The sequence below is a fragment of the Gymnoscopelus microlampas genome, assembly GCF_963454915.1.
Source record: "Gymnoscopelus microlampas genome assembly, chromosome: 15".
NCBI classification, from domain to species: Eukaryota; Metazoa; Chordata; class Actinopteri; order Myctophiformes; family Myctophidae; genus Gymnoscopelus; species Gymnoscopelus microlampas.
Genome location: NC_139952.1, coordinates 13271938 through 13299045, shown reverse-complemented (window position 1 = coordinate 13299045; position 27108 = coordinate 13271938). Strand labels below are relative to the sequence as shown.

Here is a 27108-nt window from a genome sequence, read left to right as displayed (position 1 = left end):
CATCACTTAATCACTATTCATTGGCTGCTGAGGTGTGCTGAGTGGATGTGATTGGCTAGATAAAGCACCGCGGCAGGCAGATAGCGGGGCTGACCTGTCATACATCACGCGTGCACTGCAACACACACACACACACGCACGCACGCACGCGCGCACACACACACACACACGCACACACGTGTATACAAACACACATCGCTCTGTGTAGATGAATGGTTCTGTTCTCCATGCCTGATTTAAACTCATGTTGTTGTCATGTCAACATTCGGATGTTAGGATGAACACAAATGCAGATGTGTTTAAATGTATTAACACAATGTCCAATCTCTACTCTCACCCCCTAAACGTGTGTGTGTGTGTGTGTGTGTGTGTGTGTGTGTGTGTGTGTGTGTGTGTGTGTGTGTGTGTGTGTGTGTGTGTGCGTGTGCGTGTGAATACATGATAATGTAGCGGAGTGTGGAGGTCGTTTTAAAGGAGAGTCTAACGGGAGGATCCTCTCTCCCGGGTACCCATTCCCCTACGACAACAACCTGCGGTGCACCTGGACCATCGAGGTGGACTCTGGAAATATTGTGAGGTAAAATAAGCATCTCTTGCTTTGTTCTAAAGTCATATGAATCCCACTCCTGTGATCAGCGGAAGTGTTCCAGAGTTGTCTACCCCCAAAAATGTCGGGAGGTTTCGGATATAAATGTCATATTTGAAATGTGAATCAGATTCTCTACAACTGTATTTCACTCTCCTGCTGAAGCTTTGATTTATCTGGTTTGGAAAACTAACTTTTGCTAGCCTTAATGTAGTGAAACAATGTTAATGATTGCTATGGTTGCTATGAACCACGTGTAAAGTTTGATTGATTAATATCAATGCAACTAAAAAAATCTCCTTTTTTGTGGCGGTGGATTACAGTCTCCAGTTCTTGGCATTCGACACAGAGGCCAGCCATGACATGCTGAAGGTTTGGGACGGCCCAGCGGAGAATGAAATGTCCTTGTCCGAGATCAGTGGGTCTCTGCTACCCGAGGGAATCCACTCGACACTCAACACCGTCACTATTCAGTTTGAGACCGATTTCTACATCAGCAAGTCTGGATTCGCAATTCAGTTTTCCAGTAAGTAACTGTAAGGATTTTAAATAATGCCAGCTAGAACAGTAGGTATTTTATTTATCAAAGCTCAAGGTCATTGTAAGCCTATTTACAATGACCCCAACCCTAGCTCTAGTTACTTTGTTGAGCCCTTTCTTGTATAGGCTATTTGTAGGCATGGAATGATTTATCGTTAATCGATTGATTCAAACTGGTGACAATTTAAATCATTTTTTTTTTAAATTATCGCGATGCAAACAGCATGAAAAAAAAGAAGAAAACACAGGATATTTGTAAGAGAATTGATTAAAAGAGTTTTCAGTCATTTGCTACTGTATTAACCCATTAAGACCGGGAACGCATCTGTGTCACTTTTAGATTTCTTTAGGATATTCAAAAATAGCAGATATTGAAGCTCATAGAGCGGCACTGAGTGCCACGCTACGAGCTTGTAGATCTTCTATTTTTGTAAAATCGTAAAAATTTGTGCAAATCTTTGAATATATATGTACTTTTAAAGCGTTAGGATTTAGAATATTTTTTAAAAATCGGCCTCAGGTCTTAATGGGTTAAAAAGACGATAAGAGAAAACACAGTATTGAAAAAAAAAAAGAAAGAGAAGAAAATTCTGGATTTGCGTAAGAGAAATAATTAAAAATATATCTTTTTTGTCTGGAAAAAAAATGTGTTTGAAAAATCGTATTGTGAACCTAGAATCGTGATTCGAAATGTATGGCGAGTTGAATCGTTTCATGCCTAGCTATTTGTATGACTCTAAAAGCTGTGTGAACAGGCTCAATCTTCTGTCTCCTCTCCTCTCTCTTGTCCTGTAGGTTCAGTAGCTACAGCCTGCCGGGATCCCGGAGTGCCTATGAATGGCAGTCGTAGTGGAGACGGCCGCGAGCCGGGGGATTCGGTCTCTTTTCAGTGTGACCCAGGCTACGAGCTCCAGGGAGATGATAAAATCACCTGTATACAGGTGGATAACAGATACTACTGGCAGCCCAGCCCGCCTGTCTGCATAGGTGAGTGACAGATCAAACCAACCTGGCTGGGGGGCTGAAACCACATGAACCCTGGCGTCCCTATTCTGGGGTGCGAACGTTCAGTGAAAATAGCAGATCTAGATTGTGGAATGGCTGGAGATTTGGTGTAGAGCAGTGGGTTTTTCAACCTTTTTCATGCCAAGGACCCCTAAATTGATATACATTTGGCCGCGGACCCCCATTTGAAAACGTTTTGTGCCAGGGACCCCAAGAAGCAAAGATATCAGTAAATTTTCGCTTTAAAAAATATACATATTCAAAGATATGCACACTTCTTCAAGGTTTTTCAAAAAAATAGCAGATCTACAAGCTCATAGCGTGGCACTCGGTGCCGCGGTATGAGCTTGTATATCTGCTATTTTCGAATAGCCAAAGCTAAGTGGTTAAAGTGATTGTGACGCTATGTTAACTCATTTCGCTGGGGACCCCCTGGTACCCCCCCAAGGACCACTGGTGGTCCCCAAGGACCACGGGTTGAAAACCACTGGTGTAGAGGGTAACAGCAGGGGGACCGCAGTCAACTCAGGGTATGTAGGATTTAAGTGGTTATTCCCGCTACCATCAACACAGCCAAAGCACCTTTGAGCAATGTTCCAAACTGCCCTAGTGGTATAGCCTGGTTCCAAACCCTAGACCCCGCCCACTCTCTTCAGTGGACTGCCTCTTGGCCTGGTGTTGAAATGTGAGCCTAGGATATCTTCGATACCCTCCAGTACCGTCCAATGACAGTCGGAGGTGGGGGTGGGTCTAACGACAAGCCAATCAGCGAATATCTGCTAAAACAAGCTGTGCGATGACGTCAGATGTAGGCGGATCCGTGGATCTCTTGTGATTGGTTTAGGGGAATTTGAATCCCCTCCCCCTTGCAATCGCCGACACTGCAGCCAATTTCAAACTGAAGCTCCGTGCAGCTTCAGGCTGATAATCAGGCCACCCTAGTGGTAGTACTGGTACTAGTACCAGTACTAGTACTGGTACTAACACAATTTAGACCTCTCCGATGAAGACATTACAGATGTGTTTGTGTTTGATTGATTGAATTGATTGAATTGAATAGTTTTTTTTAACACAATTGTTAACACATCGGGTGCCAGCCTTTTATTAAAACAGATTACTTTTGAGTGCCAGAGATCTCACCGTTTGTAACGCTGTGCTGTTTATAGCTGTGGACTCCACGGCGAGCACCCACACACAAACAATGGATGCATGCACGACGATTGATGGTCCTCGCTAACGCCTGGAACAATAACATATCTCACGCCATTACGGAGTAATCGCCCATCGGAAATGACTCGTTTTCCCCAATGTAAAAAGTTTCGTAGCTTTTCATCAAGGAGATAGAACGGGAGCGGACGGAGAGCCATGTTTTATGGCACGGTGATCCATCTGTCCCTTCCTTCTCAGAGTCACCGTGGGTGATTCCAGAGCTGCGCTAGCCCCCCCCCCCTTGTGGAAAAAAAAACAAAAAACTAAAAGACTGATAACACGTTTTTTTTACCGTGTTCGGCACCTATGCGCTACTCTCTGAAAACACGTTTTTTTACCGTGTTTGGCACCCGACGTGTTAACAGTACAGGTAGTACATTCAAATGTTATGCAAAAAGGATAACAACAACTACATTGAGAGCGGGTAAAATAATTGGCTACTCTAAATGTTCTAAAAAGATGGACGTCTCTGAAAGATAGCATGCAGTATGTACACACCATCTCAAAGGCTAAACCGGTAGGTAGCTTGCAGGGCAGCAAAGCTTTGGACCTTTGCTGACAGTGTCAGTGTCAAATGGTGTAGGTTTGTTTGTCAGAGTGGACTAGCTGATCTTAACCTTCCTACATACAGTACAGGTACACATGCACCAATCATTACAGTAGGTTAACTTAACCCATTGAGACCTGAAGCCGATTCTACATGTCTCCGAAATCTCAACAGTTTTCTGAAAAACGTATGTTTCTATATCAGTGGTGCTCAATCTTTTTCTTGTCAAGGACCCCCACAATTATATGTATTTGGCCGCGGACCCCCATCAAAATATTTTGTTCCAGGGATCCCCAGAAGCAAAGATTTGATTAAAAATGTTCGCTTTAAAAATATACAGATTCAAAGATTTGCACACATTTTCACGAATTTTCAAAAATAGCAGATATACAAGCTCATAGCGCGGCACTCGGTGCCGCGCTATGAGCTTGTATATCTGCTATTTTTTAATAGCCCAAATTGTAAAATAATGCTTTTTAGCTCAAATTAAAAAATGACACAGTTCCAGGTCTTAATGGGTTAAGAGGAACTTTTTCATGTTCTCAATTAACTGTTCTTATCACTGACTATTTCAAAAAACTACAGCATCATCTCTTTTTTTGTGCTCTCTTGTCTGTCTGTCCCTCCCGGCAGCTCCTTGTGGAGGGAACCTAACTGGCTCCAACGGGTTCATATTGTCTCCAAACTTCCCCCACCCCTACCCACACTCCAAGGACTGTGATTGGCTCATCGCTGTCAACTCTGACTACGTCCTATCGTTGGCCTTCATCAGGTAAACAGCTTTGACACAGTCAGTTAAAAACCCACGTCAACGGAACACGCCGAATCCATTTGCTTATCCAACAAAGCGATTACTTAAAAATCTTTGCTTGACAAGGTGTTTGATTACGCCAAATTCACACCAGCTGCGGTAGCGCGATTTCTACTTGTAATTTTCTTCTGCTAAATAGGTGTGTATAAATAATTCTGAAACACCCACTAAGCGGGTGATGTGAGAGGTTTAGAATACTGAGTGAAAACAATATTTACGAACGTTGAAAAAAGTAGCAGTAAAAAGAGAAGTTGTCTAAATATTTAACCCTTTCTCCCCCTCTCTACATTTCTCTCTCTTTGCCTCCCCCCCCCCCCCCTGTCTGTAGCTTCAGCATTGAGCCTAATTATGACTTCCTGTATATCTACGATGGTCCAGACAGCAACAGTCCCCTAATCGGTAGCTTCCAGGACAGCAAACTGCCAGAGCGAATAGAGAGCAGCTCCAACACCATGCATTTGGCCTTCCGCAGTGACGGCTCCGTCTCTTACACCGGCTTTCATTTGGAATACAAAGGTATAGGTTTTACATTTTTACATTTACATTTTTTTTTGCTATTTATTGTGACATATCACTGGTTTACCAGCGTAAAGAAGTGGGTGAAATTCATTACTGTTATTATAGAACATTACCCACCCACAGTAATCTCTCTCTCTCTCTCTTTCTCTCTCTCTTTCTCTGTCATTCTACCACCACTATAATGTACCATTCTATCACTTAAAGCAGTGGTTTTCAACCTTTTTCATGCCAGGGACCCCTAAATTGATATACTTTTTGGCCACGGACCACCATCTGAGAATGTTTTGTGCCAGGGACCCCCAGAAGCAAAGATTTGAGTTAAAAATGTTCTTTATATAAAAATGTATATATTCAAGATTTGCACACATTTTCAAGATTTTTCAAAAATAGCAGATCTACAAGCTCACAGCGCGGCACTCGGTGCCGCGCTGTGAGCTTGTATATCTGCTATTTTTGAATAGCCAAAGCTAAGTGGTTAAAATGATTCTGAGGCTATGTTAACTAATTTAGCTGGGGACCCCCTGGTAGCCCCCCAAGGACCACTGGTGGTCCCCGGACCACTGGTTGAAAACCACTGACTTAAAGGTATACTAGGCATACTAGGTATACTACTACATTTTTAAATATTTATATATACAGTATGTATTTTGCATTTCGCCCCCCTCTATCAGCCGCTATATAATGATGCTGGGGTGTTTTCCTGCATTGAAACACAGTCCTCTTTCTGAAATCCGTATTTTCCCTACTATTTATGTTTTGACATCAGGGTATCCGGGACATAAATGAAATGAAGTGCGTGTGTGTGCGTCCGTGCGCGTCTGTGTGCGTGTGAACTGTTCGAGTGAAACCGAATGGAACCGAGTGCAGCCGACAAAAATGGAACGGCAGCCATTGTTTTCTGTGCGTTGTTTTTACTTTCGGTTTTAAAACTTTAAAACGCTCTCAAACTTCTTTTTTTGGTTAGGGTTAGGGTTAGAATTTACTTTTAAGATATCGTTTGGATAGAATTTCGTTGTTTAACTTCAAATATGTGGTCAATTAATCATGACAGAGCCTATTTAAAAAATAGTAATCAGAGAACCAGCAGGGGCGGGCAGTGACACGTATGTATCCAAATGAAGCAACCTTTTTTCCGCATAGCCCCTTCTAAAGTCCCCTTGCGTCAAATTGGCTGGGGACGGGGAAAAGGAGCTGCCGATTGGCTGAAGGGGAACAAACTGCTGATTGGCTGAAGGGGTTGTCAGTCAACGGTACTGACTGTTTGACACCAGTCTTTTTCTTTTTTTGATCTCTGAAGTTGCCTAGAACCCCTTTAACCTGTATGTTTCTGTTTCTCTCCCCGTTCCCTTCTCCCTCCAGCCAAGCTGAGGGAGTCATGTTTCGACCCAGGCGTGGTCCTTAACGGGACCAGATTGGGCTCCGACTACAAGCTGGGCTCCACCGTCACCTTCTACTGCGAGGCCGGATACGTTCTGCAGGTACCGCGACCGTTGCAACTTCCAACACAGATGCTGCGTTCACACCGGCAGTGACAAAACGACATGCCGCTGTTGTCGATGCTAGTGTGAACGCGGCGTAACATCTTGTGTTGATGTTTCTGTTCTGGAGGTGTTTCAAGGGTGTTTGCACACGCAGTGTGTGTGATAGAGGTGTAGAGGCGTGATGTCTATTCCCGTCTTTCTTTTTTCAAGGGTTATTCAACTCTGACCTGCAGTATGGGAGATGATGGCCGACCAGGATGGAACAGAGCTTTACCAAGTTGTCAAGGTAACACGAACATAAAGGACACGTTGTACGCACGCGCACGCACGCACACACACACACACACACACACACACACACACACACGCACACACACACACACACACACACACACACACACACACACACACACACACACACACACACACACACACACGTTCACATAATTAGCGTTCACGTGTGGGTGAAAGAGAACATTATCTTGTTGTCAAGGTAACACGCGCACGCACACACACACACACACACACACGCACACGCACACGCACACACACACACACACACACACACACACACACACACACACACACACACAGACTTAATAAGGAGTCTATTAACAGTCATCATGCATGAACAAGTTCACTGTGGAGATAATTACATTGTTCAACTAGACATGTCTGCAAAACAAACACACACACACGCACTCACACACACGCACGCACACACACACACACACACACACACACACACACACACACACACACACACACACACACACACACACACACACACACACACACACACACACACACACACGCGCGCGCGCGCGCACCTTGTACTTATAATTTGTTACATTGTCTTTGTACTGTGTGTGTGTGTGTGTGTGTGTGTGTGTGTGTGTGTGTGTGTGTGTGTGTGCGTGTGCGTGTGCGTGCGTGTCTTCCACCTCCAGCGCCATGTGGCAGTCGGTCCACAGGTACAGAAGGAACGGTTTTATCACCAAACTTCCCCAGAAACTACACATCTGGACACAGCTGTGTCTACTCTATATCTGTTCCTAGAGAGTTTGGTAAGTTACTGACACACACACACACACACACGCACACGCACACGCACACGCACACTTACATGCACACACACACACCGTATAAAAGCGCATGAGAAACCTTTTCACTTCTTTAATCGATGCACATTGTACTATGAACCCCATTAGATAAGATCTTGTACCAAGGCTCTTACACCTTGGAACATTTTAATTACAGCCTCTAGTGTTAATAATGAGAAATGAGATCACACCCTTTTTTTTAACTTCTTCTTTTATAGATTAGGAACTTGTGCTTCATTAACCCATTAAGACCTGGAACTGTGTCATTTTTAGATTTGAGCTAAAAAGCATTATTTTACACTTTGGGCTATTCAAAAATAGCAGATATACAAGCTCATAGCGCGGCACCGAGTGCCGCGCTACGAGCTTGTATATCTGCTATTTTTGAAAAATCGTGAAAATGTGTGCAAATCTTTGAATATATGTATTTTTTAAAGCAAACATTTTTAACTCAAATCTTTGTTTCTGGGGGGTCCCTGGAACAAAATATTTTGATGGGGGTCCGCCAAATACATATAATTTTGTGGGTCCTTGACATGAAAAAGATTGAGCACCACTGATATAGAAACATACGTTTTTGAGAATACTGTTGAGATTTAGGAGACATAGAATCGGCTTCAGGTCTTAAAGGGTTAAATGGTACAAAGAGACCAAAATGTAGAGAGAGACAGGGGTGAGGGGACAGGCGGAGGGGTTGACAGTCGTGAGACGTATTGGAACATGTCGCTGCACATCTGTGTCTTGTGTAACCATACTGGCCAATGGTTCTTTTTACCTACGAAGGATAACCCAGAACCTTGCATACCATTACACTTTGCAGAAGCGTTTCTTAAGTTTCTATTATAATGTCATTGTCTTTTTGGGCCGTTTACTGTCTTCAAACATTTTCATAAATTGTGAAAACGGCCGATCTGCAAGCTCACAATATGCTGCATTGTCGATCGCCTGTTTTTGAAAAGCATAGAATAGGACTTGAGTTGTTAAAAATGTCGGTGCTGTGTTGCTCTAGCATCTGGTTCCAGTGTCGTCGCCTTACTGCAGCTCGACCAGACCAACCACACTGCTTGCTCATGGGTTCATAGAGAGTGACTTAAATCTCCTAAGCAGGGTCCAAATTAGATTAAAATTCAAATTGATAACCTTATCTGGTACCAAGCCGTAGCGTATGGAAACAAATCCAGAACCTGTGAAATACATGACATGGTGTTGCATGTTTAGTTGAGTGGTTGAAATGAGCCGTAACTGGATCTCCTCTGAACCGTCCTTAAGGACACCATCTCAGTCAGACTACTCTGACTGAGATGGCATAAATATCTATAAGCATGTTTGGCGTCAAGGTTCTGTCTCATTTCTTTCATTCCCTGTAAGCATGAAAATATTATAACGTAATTAAGTCATCTGCCAAATATATTATAGGATTGGAATAGATCCCCTTAACCCAATGAGACCGGGAACGCAACTGTGTCATTTTAAGGTGTCTTTGGCTATTTTATTTTGAGCAATCATGAAAATGTGTGCAAATCTTTGAATATAATTTTTAAAGCCACATGTTTTTTTACTCAAATCTTTGCTTCTGGGGGATTCTACAAATGTCTTCTAAATCCTAACAGTTCTTTGAAAAAACTTATGTTGCTATAATATCAGTGGTTATCAAACTTTTTTCATGTCAAGGACCCCCAAAATGATATGTATTTGGCCGCGGACCCCCATCTCAAAATATTTAGTTCCAGGGACCCCCTAGAAGCAAAGATTTGAGTTGAATTTGCACACATTTTCACAATAAAAAAAAATGCAGCTATTTTTGAATAGCACAAAGACATCTAAAATCACACAGATGCGTTCCCGGTCTTAATGGGTTAAGAGAATCGTATAGAAACAGAGCCAACAGGTGGATGCTGGGGTGACGGTGGGATCGCAAAAAAAAAAACCTGTCATAGAGCTATAAGCACAAAGCAGCAGCAGCATAGCAGAAGCAAAAAGAAGGAGCAGTAAGCAGGGAGGTTTAAATAGCTCACCCCCAATCAGATGGAGTGAACATGTGACTGATCCTCTCCTTGGCGCTGCTCTTGAGTTGTCTTGCCTGAACTAGCTCCGCAGGCTTCGCATCATTTGCTACTTTGTGCAGTATACTCGTAGAAGAGAGGAATCACACACACACACACACACACAACCAGACACTTTCTTGCCAGGCATTGAGTTTGATAAAGGTTCTCATCATTGCGGTGACATTTTGGAAAGGAGGCTGTTTTTTAATCTTATCACGTTTGGTCATCAGAGCTGTCATAACTGAAGGTAGAGCGATTCTGCACTTAAACGGGATATACTACAGTGTAACATGGCGTTTCTCCCCTCCCCTTCCAGAAGGGTTTTGCTGCGTTGAATAGTTTAGTTCCAGCGATAATGGCCAAAACATCTTGTTTCGCCGATTTTTGATCGCCGATTTTTGACCATTGTCATCCGTTTTTCTTTAATAACACAGGCTAGGAAGGTCAGACGGCGACAAACTAGATGCCTGAGTAAAGTTCACTTTGAGTTGCATCCAACACATCCACTGCCAAATTTATTTTTTGGGGGCAATATATATATATATATATATATATATATATTTTTTTTTTTTTTCTTCACGTAACCCAAGGCTGTAATTAGCATAGATTTTGGGCCCGGCCTGGAAACGTCCGGTCGGGTAGGGTCGGGTTTCGGGCAGAATTTGAGAACTCCAATGTACATGCAACATCAACCATACAGTTTTCAAGACGTATGATTCTGCGTAATGTCTATGATATCAAAAGATAGATAGGTTACAGTGGTGATTTGCAGTGTGCACATGACAGTAATGGGTTTCCCCAATGGCAAGCAGGTGAACTTCTAAGCAACGATATATACTTATGATACATACAGTACTATAGGGTATATCATTGCTTTGAATGTATATGGATGGATACAGTGCAGTAGAATTAGTATAGTACACCATTGGTTCTCAAAGTGGGGTCCGGGGACCCCCAGGGGTCCTTGAGGGAGTTCCAGGGGGTCCCCAGCTAAATGATAGATTAGGAACCAAATGGACCCTTATGGGTCTGTAACTCTGAGAGTGTATAAATGGAACCAAATGGACCCTAACGGGTCCATTTGTACACTCTCAGAGTTAAATTAACATTGATTTTACGATATAAATTGGGGTCCAAGAGATAGAAATGCCATAAAATGGGGGTCCGTGGCCTAATGCACTGGGGGTCAAACTGGGGGTCCTTCAAATTTAAATGAATGAGAATCACTGCAAGAGCCATAAAAATCTTCTCTTATGGGGGTCCTTGGCATATCTTTTCAAATGGGGGTCCGCGGGCTACTAAGTGTCAATTTGGGGGTCCTTGGCGTTAAAAAGTTTGAGAACCACTGCACTATACATTCCTAAATGATGTGTGTAATGGAAAATAGTCTCACTGCACGAACAATGCGAGATCTTCTGTATAGAAGCACGATCCTTATATGCATCGCGAGCCCGTCCACTTTTATAGCTGTCTTCTTCACAGCTCTCTATCTTTGATCTTAACAAGCCTTGTTAAGTGTCATGACAACCAGGGTCACGGGGGAGGCAGAGCAATGCTCTTTCAAAGTTACAGTCACTTCGGATTGTAAAATATTCCTGACATTTGTTCAATAATTCAATAAACTACACGCCGTGAGTCAAATATAATTAAAAAGAAACTCGAGAACATATTTATTCTGTGTCATCAGCCATTAATTACTACCCCTACCCCCTAAAAATATGGCTGATTAGTTTTAATCTGGCATTTTATTGCCTCACATTAATCAGCACATGAAGGAAAATCAAATGGTCAACCTCTAATCTAAACTTCTTTTCTGCTTGTAGAGTGACCCAGTAAGTTATGTGTCTGTCTTAAAGGGATGTGTAATTTGTTATGACTATAAATGTAACCAGAATTGAAATGAAAGCTCTTTAAAGCTGAAATCCATGGCTTATTTTGACCACATATACCTAGCATCACTATTCTGGGTGCCAACATAACGGATCTACAAGCTCAAGCTCGTAGAGATGCTATTTAGCGGCAAAGATATTTAGCGTAGAGGAAGACATGGAAGGGATGTACTATAGACCCCTGGGGGATTCTGGTCAACTAAGTAGGGTTCAAGTGGTTAATTAATCAAATGACATTTTAACCAATTTTAACCAATCTCTATTATAGAGCATTCTCAAAATGGGTGCCGTGACACCAGTCCAGGGGTTTCAAATGTTACAAATATACATGTGTACCTGCATCAATGAGTGCCCTTTTTCACTTCTTGAGAATTGGAATTTACCAATATCACTTTAGTTTAAATGTCAGTTCAAAAAGGGATGCAGGATGTCACATACCCCCAATGTGCTCTTCCTAACATTACGTGTCAGCTTATGTCAGAGGGAAATATGAATAGGCTTCTTAAAGGTAGTTTTCGGTTAAAACAAACGTTTTTTGTTCAAAGATTAAAGCTCCATATTGTGATAATAATCATTGCTATAGAGTGTTTGTTCAATAACACAGGTCTCCCTGTCTCCCCAGCTCTTTACAGAAAATAAATGTTCTGGTGGGTTGCTAGTTTCAGCCAATCAGGGGAGAGTACCCTTTTATCAGTTTAAACTTTATAGTGTTCTAATTCTGTCTGCTCATTTCCAATTTCACTTGTGCATCCTGTATCCTGCATGAGTTCTCTCTCGTGATTTGATACAATTGGTATCCCGACCTGAAAATGTATTTTATGTTGACTAAAGAGCTGGAGAGACAGGGAGACTCACTAATATTTGTAGTCACATCATGGCAAAGTAACTACACAACCCAAACCTCTACCAAATTGTCACTGTGCTATAATGAAGTTCGGACATCATTGCAACCTCTCTCCATCAGGAAAGTGTGAGATTGGATTTAAAACACGTGGATTGAATCTTTAATAGAATACAACTAGCAGATCTGTAGTTGTTGCAGTTTGGACATTGTTTCAATTACATCGCTCCGTCATAGACATAGTCACGGATTGTAGCTTTAATCCAGTTACGTGTAATGTCATATTCCTGGGCGCCGGTAATGAGAATATCAGTTCTAACCAGGAGGCAGAGCAGAATAAGAGTGCAGCAATGGAGAGAGATAAAGAGAGAGACGGGGATGTTGTCTTCAGGAAGGAACAGTGGTATTTGAAGCAGGGGACTTTGACTTAATAAGGGAAAGACGGTTAATATTAATGCTAGCTTTCATTTCCGTAGATACAGCTGTCAGGCAGGAGTACTTTTTTTCCTCCTCAGTACAGTAAGAGGGGAGGTGGGGGAATAATACTGCTGCAAACTAAGTTCTCCAATAAATAGAAGAATACAAAAATAATAGAATAAACAGAATACATAATTAAGAACTGAACTTTTCACATTCTTCTCAAAGTGGGTTCAAAGTACCACGCTCTAAAGCCAGTGAATTGAGAGTTTCCCCATGTCAGCCATGCAGGAACTTTTAATACCGAAATCACACAGCTCCATATTCTGCATATGCTGTATAATATTCAACTTGGCATTTGCTGGTTCTCAGCGAACATGCACACCATGTCTCTTATTCACAACCGCAGCAATAGATGGCACAGTCGTGTCACAACACTACTGCCTCCTTAAGTCCCTCTGCCACATTTGTGCTCATAAATAAGTCATAAATAGGGTGAGTTTGCAGAACATGGCTTAATATACCATGTTCCACTCAGAGGTGATGTGATGGGCACTGGGTCACTGTAGCTCTCGGTAGCTCTGTACTGTATGTCCATGTATCAGTACAGCAGAGCAGATGATTGGACAAGTGTAGAATAATGGTGGCACACTGCTTTTGTCTTATTCACTTTCTCCTTTGTTGTTTCTTTCATTGAAAAAACAAATTGTTCCCTTTTGACAGGCTGAAAAAAGTAATCAACACACGGTCTCCTCACGTATTAGAGGGACAATATCAGTCACCAGAACCAAGGACGGGTGTTTCCAATTAATCTAACAAGGTTAAAATGAAGTTTGAAGTTACAATGGCTTTGTATAGGAAGGGGGCGTGTCTGATACAATTAATATCAACTATCTAAATACTGAATCAAGCAACTTAAAAACTGTCCGGGGTGCTCCCAAAAGTCTGTGTAGACGATAAAATGACCCAAGAAAAAAGAAAAAAGTGAAATATCCCTTTAATGCCAGTGGGGGTCTTCAAGTTCTTGATTCTCAGCCCCCAACATGACGGGCTATATCGCTCATCGCTCGGGCGTGGCATGCAAGTCTCAAGGCTGCTCTGTCTGCACACACGACTTGTTGTCAAGTGATTTAAGGACGTTGATGTGATTTAAGGACGTTGTCTTCCCCAACACCCCTGGGGAATACAAACTTATGGTGTCCTCGCTTGATACGTCGGTGTGGGAACTCAGACATATTTATTAGAATGTTTTTTTCTTCTGCCACTTGTTCGGTACAAGCCCTTACTGAACCAAATGCCCCGGACTGAAACATATATTATGGATACAAATAATAAACACAGCGATTCAATGGCAATTACAGAGACATTTTATTTGACCACCTTGTCTACTAAGACATATTGCTGACCTACACAAAATGGTCTCTTGCTTCCTGACAACTCTGAATTAGTCTCTGCTGCCTCCAGCCTTTCCCCTGGCAACTGTGAAAATGTGTGAATGTCTGATACACTGCTCACACAAATTGTATTAACGATAAACTGTTGGAAAAACTTTTTTTTTTACATCCCTTACAGCTCAATGAGAGCAAAATTGCGTTCAACCTTTGCAGGGCTTGTGGCACCAACAAGTGGCGGTACAATTATATTAAAATTACATATGCCACTTAAAACTTTACAAATGGGCTCTCCATAGATAACATTACCAGATTAACAAATGATAATCTAATAGACGGTAATAGATAGTGAAACTTTCCTCATTATGTATTACCTGGAGGCACGCATTATTTAAAATGCAGCATCCAACTGCTGTTTGGATGCTGTTTAAAGAACATTGTTATTAAATGAAGTTGACAACGCAAGTTCAGGATTTAACCACTTAAACCATACGTCTATACATCATTGACCTGTGGTGCCCAAGGGGTCTATACTTTTGTCCTTCTACACCAAATCTCAAATAGTCAAACTACAAGCTTGACACGAGAGCTAGCAGATCTGCTATTTTCACCGAATGTTAGCCTATTTTCCCCGGATGTTCACCTATTATGACATGACCAGAATAGGAAAACTAGGTTTCATGTGGTTAACCACTGGGGTACCTCTATACGTGGACCTAATTTTTTCCCTCTACACTAAATATCTTTAGTAGTCGATCTACAAGCTCACAACGCATCGCCTTGCAAATCGTTGTGAGCTTGTCGAACGGCTACTTTCTCTAAATGTTAGCGCCCTGAATAGAGACGCTCTGGTTCATGTGGTTAATTCCCTCTGCATCTCCCAGACACACTCTGTTCACAATTATTACCAACCATCACCATCTTGAGAGAATGAACTGGAATGAAATGTTATTTCCCACTAGAAGTGTTAAACATCGGATCCATCCACATAACCGATGTTTGCCAATGCTAAATACAGAGCGCAATTTGATAAGATGCAATCGATTAATTGCAATGCCAAAGCTCGCTTTTAGATCGAAACAAGTCAGACTAGAAGAATGAGTTGCTGTTTAGATATCGATGCAGTCGGGTCGTTTCGTTGGTTCAATTCAAAATCAATGCATCGATCTAACTGATTCATCTTTACACCCATTTTGTGTGTGTGCGTGCGTGTGTGCGTGCGTGCGTGCGTGCGTGCGTGCGTGCGTGCGTGCGTGCGTGCGTGCGTTTATGTGTGCATGTTGGGGAGGGGGGGGGGTCAGATCGTTCTATCCAGCCCTCTTCTGCCACTGTGTGGAGTCTCTTTGAACTGTGGACTGCATTAACCACATTAACCATGGTTAATTTGGCTATGTCATAGTAGGGTGACCAGTCACAAAATTTTCAGCCGTTGCATAGACGTTTACCATGTTCTGTTCATGGACATGCTAACCTAACTAAACAGAAAACACGAACAATACATTGCGTGTCTCAATTCGACGCTTATGTGTGTCAATCAGTCGTTGCTTTGTGGGCAACACCTATGGTGCATGTGTGCGCGTGCATGAATGGGCGCGCGGCCACGTGCACGACAAACATGCACTTTGATGTAAGTAAGGGTTCCGGTTTGGGGGGCTGAAAATATGGTCACCCACACATTATAGGCATTATCTGCTCTTTTTCAATTGCAAAAAAGAGCAGATCTACAGACTGACAACAAGTGAGCCGGTAGAGCTACTATTTTCCCCGTGCAACACCGTCGTACGCCACAGCGTAAAATAGAGCTTAAAGGACAACTTTGGTTTTTTACAACCAAGGTTTATATTTTAGCTTGTAATTAAAGTAAATAAATTATGAGTGTAATTTTTTTTTCTTTTACTGCTTTCTATAGTTTTAGCATTTTTTGCGATATTTTTTACAGTGGGCGGGGGCATTCTGTCCGGTGGCTAAATATGCCTTTTTTACACAATAAAAAAGGTCCGGCTGTCTGTGATGGCCAGATTTGAGTTATTGGGGGCTAGAAGAGCTACTGTAAATAATAATAAAGAAAACGCTGGGTTGTTAAAAAAATACATATTTAGCCACCGGACAGAATGCCCCCGCCCACTGTGAAAACACTGTAAAAAAGATTGTGAAAATTGCTAAAACTATAGAAAGCAGTAAATGTAAATTTTTTAACACTCATCTTTTATTTACTTTAATTACAATCTAAAACATAAACATTGGTTGTAAAAAACCAAAGTTGTCCTTTAAGTGTGTTAAGCAGGTGTGTGTTGTTTAGTCGTCTTGGACTCAGCTGGCCTCGGCGGAGAGACGAGTCACTGTGTTCACCGCGTTACCTTGAAACCTACACACAGGGGAGCCCATTTAGCAATTTCTGCTCACAAGTCGAATGCCATCCATCTCTGTAAGCCCCTTGACATCCACCCCCAGAAGAACGCATTCCACCCCCCTACCCCCTGCTTACACCTGTGAGCTGCCGCCTAGCTGAACGGCTTCACAGACACGCACAGTGCTGGCTATTGTATTGTTGTTGTTTTTTGTCCGTTTTTTGTATTATATTTGTATTTTTTTACTTTTAGATGTCCTTGTGGAGGAGGGTTCCAGAATGTGTTAATATTGTATCAGTTTAACCACTTTAACACTATATACATCCGGCTGAATATAGCCGATTTACAAGCTTACAGCGCGTCGCATTTCCCTGGTTTCTGAATCCAAAAGTACCCACTTTCCCCGGTACACTTTACCCGATACGACAACATTTAGCATGAGAAATATTTACCTCAAAAGTCCAGTTTTGATGTCAATAATACGGTCAAAATAAAACAGCCTAACTAGCCTGCTTTCTAATACAGTAACAGTTGTACCAAAGTCATGTTTTTAAGTAGATCAGCAGGTTCGCAAACAGTTTCTTTTTTTTTTTAATTTATAATATTTATCCCTCGATTTTGTAACCCTTTTTTCACCCGGTGCCAATTTGCTAAGTGATCCTGGGCACTACACTCCCCCCACCAGCCTAGGGAGGCCAGGGCCGAGCTCATGCCTCCTTCAATGCATGAGAGCCAACTGACCTTCTTGTCACCTGACAGGGGGGAGTTTCCCTGGTTGGACGTAGCGCGTGGAAGGAACACGTTATTCCAACCAGTTCCCTTCCCCTCCATCAGGCGCCCTGGCTGACCAGGGGGAGGCAGTATAGTGACCAGGATTACTACATGTTGTTGTGGAGACACGGGGAGAACATGCAAACTCCACACAGAGAAACAACCCCACCTAGGGTGGGGTTGACCACAAACAGTTTCTTAATGTTTCATCCTTAAATATGACAGTACAATAATCGCTTTCCATTTTCCACTCTCACGCACCCCCTGCAGTACCTCCGAGTACCCCTAGGGGTACACACACACGTACACCCCAGAGCCATTCAAGGAGAGTTGCGTCATCTCCGTTCACTTCGAATGAAGTGAAACCACGTGACCGGCGGTGTTTCCGCCCCCTCATTGGCGGAACTCTCTAAATACAAGGCTCTGGTACACCCTTGTGAGAAACACTGATCTAATAGACTTTATGCAGAGCGATCGGGGATTCTGTGTCTTGCTCAAGGACACCTGGACAGCCGTTGCCGGTAGGGAGTTGAACTCAGGACCTTATTTTGCGTAGAGAGAGCCTTTCTCCCTTCTTCTCGCTCCACCCACGTCTCTTGGTCTCACCTACTTTGCAGGTCCGTGTTCGTACCGCCGGCTCTATTGTCGACCCCGCCGCCCCCGCCGCGCCCCCATATTCAACTCCGGATCAGAGCATTTTGCAGAAAGCGCTTTAATAGGAGGGAGTGATACATACTGTATGTTTTGTGAAGTCGGTGGAGAGAAATTCTCGTCACGTCTTCTAAAGAGCTCCGCAGAGAGGCAAAAAAAAAGAAGAAAGCCGTTTATAAAGTGACCGGTGACCTTCTTATAGCAGGATATCCTTGGGAATTTTCAGCGTTAATCCTTTACACCTCACCCTCAGGGACGAAAGAGTGCTTGCGTGTGTGTGTGTGTGTGTGTTTGTGTGTGTGTGTGGGGGGGGGGGGGGGTTGAAGGCAGTGTTCTTGTATTACAGTATGCATGTGTGTGAGTGTAAATCTCAGGGCTGTCTTGTGTGCGTGCGTGTGCGTCTTGTGTGGTCATGTGTGCATAATGTATGTGCATGCATGTTCAAGTTACAACTGATTAATACTAGGTTGAAGGCAGCTGTGTCGTGTGCTGAAACTAAGTACAAATCAGGCTTTGGGCGGTTCCGGTCGTGTCACTGAGGCTGCACTATACAGTAACTTATCTCAAAGCGCCTTAACTTCTCATGACCTGCTAGGAAACAAACACAAGACGGTCCTTTGCTGTATATGAGCACGAACGTGTCGTCTTCCCTTTTGTATTCATGGCGGCAAGGCAACGCGGCTCTCGATGAGAGGTTGCGTGACACTAGTGCGATCGGTGGAATGACAGGAAGGGATTTGGAGGCTTATGAATGAATATGGGACCATGCAGATGCAATGTACCCCCCCCCCCCCCCCCCCCCCCCCCCCCGTTGGGGGGGGGGGGTTGGATTTGGGCTTGGATTCAGATCACAGCCTGTCTCTCTCTCTCTCTCTCCCCCCAATCTTTCATAGCAAATAGATAATAAATAAATGCCATGAATCTCGAATCTTTTTTTTTTAACCCATTGAGACCTGAAGCCGATTCTACATGTCTCCTAAATCTGAAAAACGTATGTTTCTATATCATTGGTGCTCAATCTTTTTCATGTCAAGGACCCCCAAAATTATATGTATTTGGCTGCGGACCCCCATCAAAATATTTTGTTCCAGGGACCCCCCAGAAGCAAAGATTTGAGTTAAAAATGTTCGCTTTAAAAATATATATATTCAAAGATTTTCACACATTTTCACAATTTTTCAAAAATAGCAGATCTACAAGCTCGTAGTGCGGCACTCGGTGCCGCGCTATGAGCTTGTATATCTGCTATTTTTGAATAGCCCAAAGTGTAAAATAATGCTTTTTAGCTCAAATCTAAAAATGACACAGTTCCAGGTCGATTAGACTGTTGCACTTGCACAGTTGCTGAACCATGATATAGCATTTACCACACACTTTCCGGTGAAAACATGGCATCAGAGGTGATTGTGAAAGTCAACCAAAGAACTAGATTTTTGGGCAGGATCTCCTCCTTTATCAACAAGAGTGCAACGAGGACTCTAGTAGCTGGAGCCCTCATTCAATGTCATTTCCACTGTGCTTTCGCACCTCATGGTTCACTAACATCTCAATGTCACTAAAAACAAACTAATAAGACTACTTCTAGGCCTCTCCCCCAGGACTCACCTTCTCCCAGCTCACTTTGCTATAGTCTGGGTTGGCTCAAGGTTGAAGACAAGAGTGGTCTTTAACCCATTAAGACCGGGAACGCGTCTGTTTAACCACTTTAACCGTTATTTTATACTTTGGCTATCTTTGAAAAATCATATTTTGAGATGGGGGACCTCGGCCAAATACAAATCATTTTGGGTGGTCCTTGACATGAAAAAGTTTGAGAACCATTGATTATAGCAACAAGCTGATGTAGAAGACATTTGTAGAGCAACAAATTGAGTCACAAATGTTCATTTTAAAAATATATATATCCAAAGATTTGCACAAATATTTCATGATGTTTCAAAAATAGCAGATCTACAAGCTCATAGTGCGGCACTCGGTGCCGCGCTATGAGCTTGTAGATCTGCTGTTTTTGAACAGCCAAAGAAATCTAAAAATACCAGATACCTGTCAAACCTCTCTTCTCTAGAGTAAGTGATGCCCATAGGCGTAACACCAGAAGGATATCGTCTGACCCAGTTCCCCCAAAATGTGGCTCAAACATGGGTAAAAAAAAATGCATTCTGCCATGCTGCCACCAACATGTGGAATGACCTACCAAAAGACTAAAGGCTCTCTACTCCCTATACCCAAACTCTAAACTAACCTAAAATGATTCCTGTCCTCAAAATACAAGTGAACATAATTGAACTCCTTGAACACCTTTGTATTGTAGAATCCTCTATTTTGTGTTATCCTTTTAGCATCACCTTTGACTGTACTACCTGTACCGTTAATAATCGTGTCAATAAAGCATTCAATCAATAAAGAAAAGTCAAAATGAACAATGAAAATGGCTGATAGTGGCATACTGTATATCAGCCGGCAAATTGTTGCTATGTTGTACGCTGCAAATTTAAGGTCACATTTTGGCATAGCGAGCGTCGCGGTTTTTAATTCTGCGCCAATGTTTGGCTTCCAACACGAGATGACATGCCAGCTTAATGACATTTAGATGACTTATTATAGTGCGAATTGAGTTTAATCATTGGGAGGTCAGGTGGTGGCGTTGAATGATAATAGCGTAACTCGGTACTCTCTCTCTCTCTCTCTCTCTCTCTCTCTCTCTCTCTCTCTCTCTCTCTCTCTCTCTCTCTCTCTCTCTCTCTCTCTCTGTGTCTTTCTCTCCATTTTACTGGCTCTATTTCTGCCTGTCTCTCTCTCTCCCTGTCTGTGTCTCCCTGTAGTTCTCTTTGGTCAGTTTGTCATGTTCCAGACCTCTCTGAACGACGTGGTGGAGATCTACGATGGACCCACCCAGCAGAATACCCTCCTTTCCTCCCTGTCTGGCTCTCATTCTGGTAAGGATAGATGCTTTGATGTTGTGGTACCCAGTGGTGGGAAAAGTACTCACATTTTCTACTTAAGTAAAAGTATCAATGCTGCAATGTAGAAATACTCACAACAATACTACAATTAAAAGTCCGTAATTCAAAGTTTACTTGAGTAACACTACAAAAGTATTGGTATTCACACATTGTGTGCCATAAACGGCCCGGACCGTTTTTGACCCATTTTTTTTACGTGGAGCCCACGTGGGGCGCTCTAACGAAACTTTGGGATCATCCAAGGAGTCTCTGAGAAGGAGAGGCCGGATGTGGATCCTTGTCAAAAATGCTTCTGGTTGTCCGCTCCAATGTTAACTCCTTGACTAAAAGCTTAATATCTCCATTTCTTTTTAACTCAATTTCTGCCAATCACGCATAAATGCGATCTATTACATAGCGCACTTGGCCGCCAAGATCGCATAAATGCGTTCTATTGCAAAATTTGAAAAGTTGGATTTTCTTTTTTTTTTTTTTTTTTCAATTTGACCCAAAGACCAAGGAGATATGATTTTTCGAAGATCTAGGCTCCTATCCACTTCCTTGTTAACTAAAAACTTAAAAATTCTGTATCTCGGCTCCTGAGTACTTTTTTAATTTCAATGAAAAATTTCTGGCAGAAAACAGCGACAAATCTGAAATAATTAGGGCAGGCTAAGTGTTAACGTGGTGGAAGTGAGCCGTTTTCGATCGGCGATCACTCTGCAATGGAGGATCGCGTTAGAAATATTATTGTTCCAGGCGTTAGTCGGGACCCTCCGCCGTCTCACGCTTTGTTTACATGCACTTCCGCGTTGGGGCTTCTACAGCACGAAACATATCAACGTAAGTGGATGGAAGAATAGCAGGCACTGAACGTACAATATTTTAATAAACCTCTGGCACCCGATGTGTTAAAATGTTCTCAAAGTACCAAAAGTAGAAAGTACTCATTATGCAGAATGTCCCATTTCAAGTATTCAAATATATAAAAATCTTTTGAAAATATTATTTTCAAATGGCTGAAATGTACTGTATATAGGGGCTGAAGTGGTTAATGTGTGTTTTGTAATAATAATCAAAATCTACAAAGTAACTTAAGTTCTCAAATAATTGTAGTGGATTAAAAGTACAATATTTGCCTCTGAGATGTAGTGGAGTAAAGGTATTGGAAATTGGAAATACTCAAGTACCTCAAAATTGTACTTAAGTACAGTACTTGAGTATATGTACTTAGTTACTTTCCACCACTGGTGTGCCGATCGAGGCACATTGCTGTGCGGTGAGGACGTCCAGGAATACCTTGGTATTTTTTTGACAACCACACATTATTATTGCAATATACAAAAGGTTATGAATTATTGATCAATGAATTATTGATCAAAAGGTGACCTTGTAGATCTGCTATTTTCACAATGAATACAGGTGTGCCTTGGGATTCTGATGAAAAAGTTGTAAAACCAGTGTACTGGTTTGATAGATTGCCAGAGAGACAGAGAGACTATTAGACTCGCTGACTGACAGATAGAGCAGCCAGGCAGATGGATTTCAGCCTGGCAAATTACCTGATCTGTCTTATTTGCACCAAGCATCCTATCACATTGGTTCCTGGAATGAGACCACGCTGTCACTCTGCTTGCATGTCTGAGCCTCCAAGACAGTTTTTTTTTCTTTTTTTTGTTTAACCCATTAAAGGGTTAGTTCAGATTTTTTGAGTATTTACCATTAATGTAGTGGTTGCAAAGGTATTAATTGATTGCCCGAGTCCCGTGGTCAGAGTTATGGTCCGTTTCTGATAAATATGAAGTAGTTCCGGTAGATTAGTAGATTTGGTGGAGGCCGCTCATTAAAAATAAATTAATTTAAAAAACTAGCGTCATTTGTATTGTTGACCTATTTCTACCATATATAGAGCAAGTTTCGTTCAATTTCGACCCCTCTGTCACATGGTACTAATGTTTGTGTCCAGAATCACTGCGCTGCGGCAGCCTACTCACGCACAAAATATATGACACAAAAAAGAGTTTCAGTTCCAATTTTGTCTGCCAATGTTTTGTTTCATCACTTCCACTATGACTGTATCCTGTGTAAGTTCTCTCTCCTGGTTGGATAAAATATATATAGAGAAAATGAAAATTGTAAAAACACGGCCCCCTCTGGCATTAGAAAGACAATCAGTCGCCAGAACCAATGAACCAATTAGTCTATGGTTAAAATGCAGTTTGAAGTTACAATGGGTTCATATAGGAAGGGGGCGTGTCTGATAAAAATGTATATCAAATATCGAAATATTGAATCAAGCAACTTAAAAACTGCCTGGGGTGTACACAAAAGCCTGAGTAGATGTTAAAATGACCCACACCTCTTTTAAAGTCAAAATACCCCACTAGCTAATATAGCTGGGGACCTCCTGGAACCCCCTCAAGGACCCCCGGGGGTCCCCGGACCCCACTTTGAGAACCGCCGTTCCACGCCCACAGGGACGTCCTGTATACGCCGAGACGGGGGCCAGTTGAAGCCGTCCCTTTGGTCTGCTTTAATGCGGTGTCCACATCGATACTGAGAGAGAGATGAGGTCGCAAATTAGATTGAATACGCCAGGAAGGCAAGAGCTGGAAAGAGGGAAAGGCTTTGACGCGGTTATGGAGATGGACGGTGACTTTCACAGAAATTAACCGCTGCAGAGGAACACAAACGGGGATTTCCATTGTCTCCAACCACCTCTGACCACAATCTAATCAAAATGCTGCTGGCAATCTGTATTTCAGTCAACTAAATCACCCAAAACATGTTATTGTCAAATCCGGCATGCTGTTTCTGCATGCTGTGTGGGATTAAAATATCTCAAGACGTCCCTGTCGTGTTGTGTTTTTCGAATTATTCTTAATCTATTTATCCACTTAAACCCTTTATTGACCAGGGTCCCTCCCCCTCAGGGCTGTATACTGGTTCCTCTCGAATTTCCCTCTACACCAAATCTCTTCTCTGAAAATAGCAGATCTACAAGCTCACAATGCGTCGCGTCGCGACGCATTGTGAGCTTGTAGATCGGCTATTTTCGCAGAACGTCCACTACACCATTGTTTCTCAAAGTGGGGTCCGGGGACCCCCAGGGGTACTTGAGGGGGTTCCAGGGGGTCCCCAGCTAAATGATGGATAGGAACCAAATGGACCCTTATGGGTCTGTAACTCTGGGAGTGTACAAATGGAACCAAATGGACCCTAACGGGTCCATTTGGTTCCATTTGTACACTCTCAGAGTTAAATTAACATTGATTTTACAATATGAATTGGGGTCCCAGAGATAGAAATGCCATTAAATGGGGGTCCGTAGCCCTAATGCATGTCAAACTGGGGGTCCTTGAAGTTAAAATGGTTGAGAATCACTGCTAGAGAGCCGTAAAAATCTTCTCTTATGAGGGGTCCCTGGCTTATCTTTTCAAATGGGGGTCCGCGGGCTAATAAGTGTCAATTTGGGGGTCCTTGACATGAAAAAGCTTGAGAACCACTGCACTACACAATAGGGTTCAAGTGGTTAAACATGGTGCGTTGGGTATCATTCTCAAAGAGCAGTGATGTTGAGCTTCTTATGAATAAAAGTGTGGTTAAAAATCAATTCATCAAAATCAATCTCTCTCTCCCTATCTATCTCTCTAGGTGAATCTCTTCCTTTGAGTTCTGGCAACCAGATCACAATAAAGTTCACCACAGTGGGCCCAGAGACAGCTAAAGGATTCCACTTTGTCTATCAAGGTCAGTCTGTGCATTCTGCTGCTGTTGGAGCAATCAGTCTAAACGCACTTATTTTTAGACTAACATTTAAATGGGTTTCATTTAGACGTACACCCACGCACGCACGCACGCACGCACGCACGCACACACACACACACACACACACACACACACACACACACACACACACACACACACACGTATGCACGCACGCACGCACACACTCGCACACACACACACACACGTATGCACTCACTCACTCACTCACTCACTCACTCACTCACACACACACACACACACACACACACACACACACACACACAGACACACACACACACAGACACACACACACACACACACACACACACACACACACACACACACACACACACACACACACACACACACACACACACACACACACACACACACACACACACACACGTATGCACTCACTCACTCACTCACTCACTCACTCACTCACTCACTCACTCACTCACACACACACACACACACACACACACACACACACACACACACACACATAGACACATAGACACACACACACACACACACACACACACACACACACACACACACACACACACACACACACACACACACACACACACACACACACACACACACACACACACACACACACGTATGCACTCACTCACTCACTCACTCACTCACTCACTCATAGACACACAGACACACACACACACACACACACACACACACACACACACACACACACACACACACACACACACACACACACACACACACACACACGGAAATAACTCGCATACGGCCTAAGTAACCTCTCATTTTAAGCCCATCACCCCCATTGGAGTCGAGGGTCTTTGTAATCCTCAGTATTAAGTATGTATAAATATGTATATAAGTAAGTAAGCATGGGGGACAATTGGTGGAGTGAAAGCGGCCCGTTGACGAGCGGATAGTGAGAGATTGTTAACCTCCCTATATGGAAATTGGCTTTAATGGCAAACTGCTGACATGGACACATTTTAATGCCCATTTAATGTCTCCCTTTTTATGCATCCAGCTGTCCCGCGGACCAGCTCCACGCAGTGCAGCTCGGTGCCCGAGCCGCGCTTTGGAAAGCGCCTGGGCAATGACTTTGCGGTGGGCTCCTCGGTGCAGTTTGAGTGCAACCCTGGCTACGTTCTCCACGGCTCCACCGCCATACGCTGTGAGACCGTGCCGGACAACCTGGCACAGTGGAACGATACTCTGCCCACCTGTGTAGGTCAGTGGTACTTGCATTTGTTTGCTTCAAGAGCTCGTAAACAGGAAACGCCCTGTTTTGGGCATTTCCTCCTGAGAGCAGTTTTCTTCTGGGCGGGGCTAAACGCCTCACCTGATGTGTCATCAGGTGAGTTTCAGTGATAATTCCTAACTACACCAGTCTTCTTCCCAAGGTACACCAGTCTTCTGCCAAGGTATCTACCTAGAGTGCACCGCCATCTTTTGGCCATTGTGTCGATAATAATCGGAATTCACTTGTAGCTAAAGTTTTAAAATAATTGTAGTGGAGTAAAAAGTAAATTTGCCTCTGAGGTGTAGTGGAGTATAAGTATTGAAAAAAAGTAAATGCTCAAGTAAAGTACAAGTTCCTCATAATTTTACTTACATTACATTACATTACAGTCATTTAGCTTTAGCATTTAGCTTTAGCTTTTATCCAAAGCGACTTACAATAAGTGCATTCAACATAGGTAGGGAACAAAACTACTAATCACCTGAAGTCTTTAGTGTATTTTCTGCTAAAACAAGCAACCAAGAGTATACCTAGCGCTAAGGTAAAAGTGCAATATATCAGCTACCTACTTTCTTAAACAGATGAGACAAATAGCAAAATCAAATGAGCACGAGCTAAAACAAATAAGCGTATCGACTAAACAATATCCAATAAAACAATACAATAATAAATCAAGAGTTCGTACAACTAGTTAACAAGTAGGCAAGGCGGAGAGGAAGGGTAGGTTTCCTGAAGAGATGGGTTTTCAGCCTGTGGCGAAAGATGGGCAGTGACTCTGCTGTCCTGACATCAGTGGGGAGTTCATTCCACCACTGTGGGGCCAGAACAGAAAAAAGTTGTGACCGTGTAGATGGGCCAGAAGGACCCTTGAGCGACGAGGCAATCAGTCGCCCCGAGGTGGCAGACCGAAGTGGTCGGGCAGGGGTGTAAGCATCGACCATAGCCCGGAGGTAAGAAGGAGCTGTTCCTTTCACTGCCCTATAGGCTAGCACTAG

At 42.8% G+C, this 27108-nt stretch overlaps 1 protein-coding gene across 1 annotated transcript in view; it reads left to right on the top strand.

Annotated features, from left to right (window-relative positions):
* The window catches only part of csmd3b (CUB and Sushi multiple domains 3b), a gene marked incomplete at its 5' end in the record, with an annotated part of 624567 nt that overhangs the window by 494447 nt on the left and 103012 nt on the right, over positions 1-27108 (top strand). The window contains 11 exons of the mRNA XM_084079659.1: positions 451-577; positions 910-1112; positions 1922-2113; positions 4521-4659; positions 5027-5214; positions 6577-6695; positions 6909-6984; positions 7649-7765; positions 20977-21090; positions 24751-24846; positions 25898-26101. Coding sequence (XP_083935785.1) covers positions 451-577; positions 910-1112; positions 1922-2113; positions 4521-4659; positions 5027-5214; positions 6577-6695; positions 6909-6984; positions 7649-7765; positions 20977-21090; positions 24751-24846; positions 25898-26101 — 1575 coding nt within the window. The remainder of the gene's footprint in view (positions 1-450; positions 578-909; positions 1113-1921; positions 2114-4520; positions 4660-5026; positions 5215-6576; positions 6696-6908; positions 6985-7648; positions 7766-20976; positions 21091-24750; positions 24847-25897; positions 26102-27108) is intronic.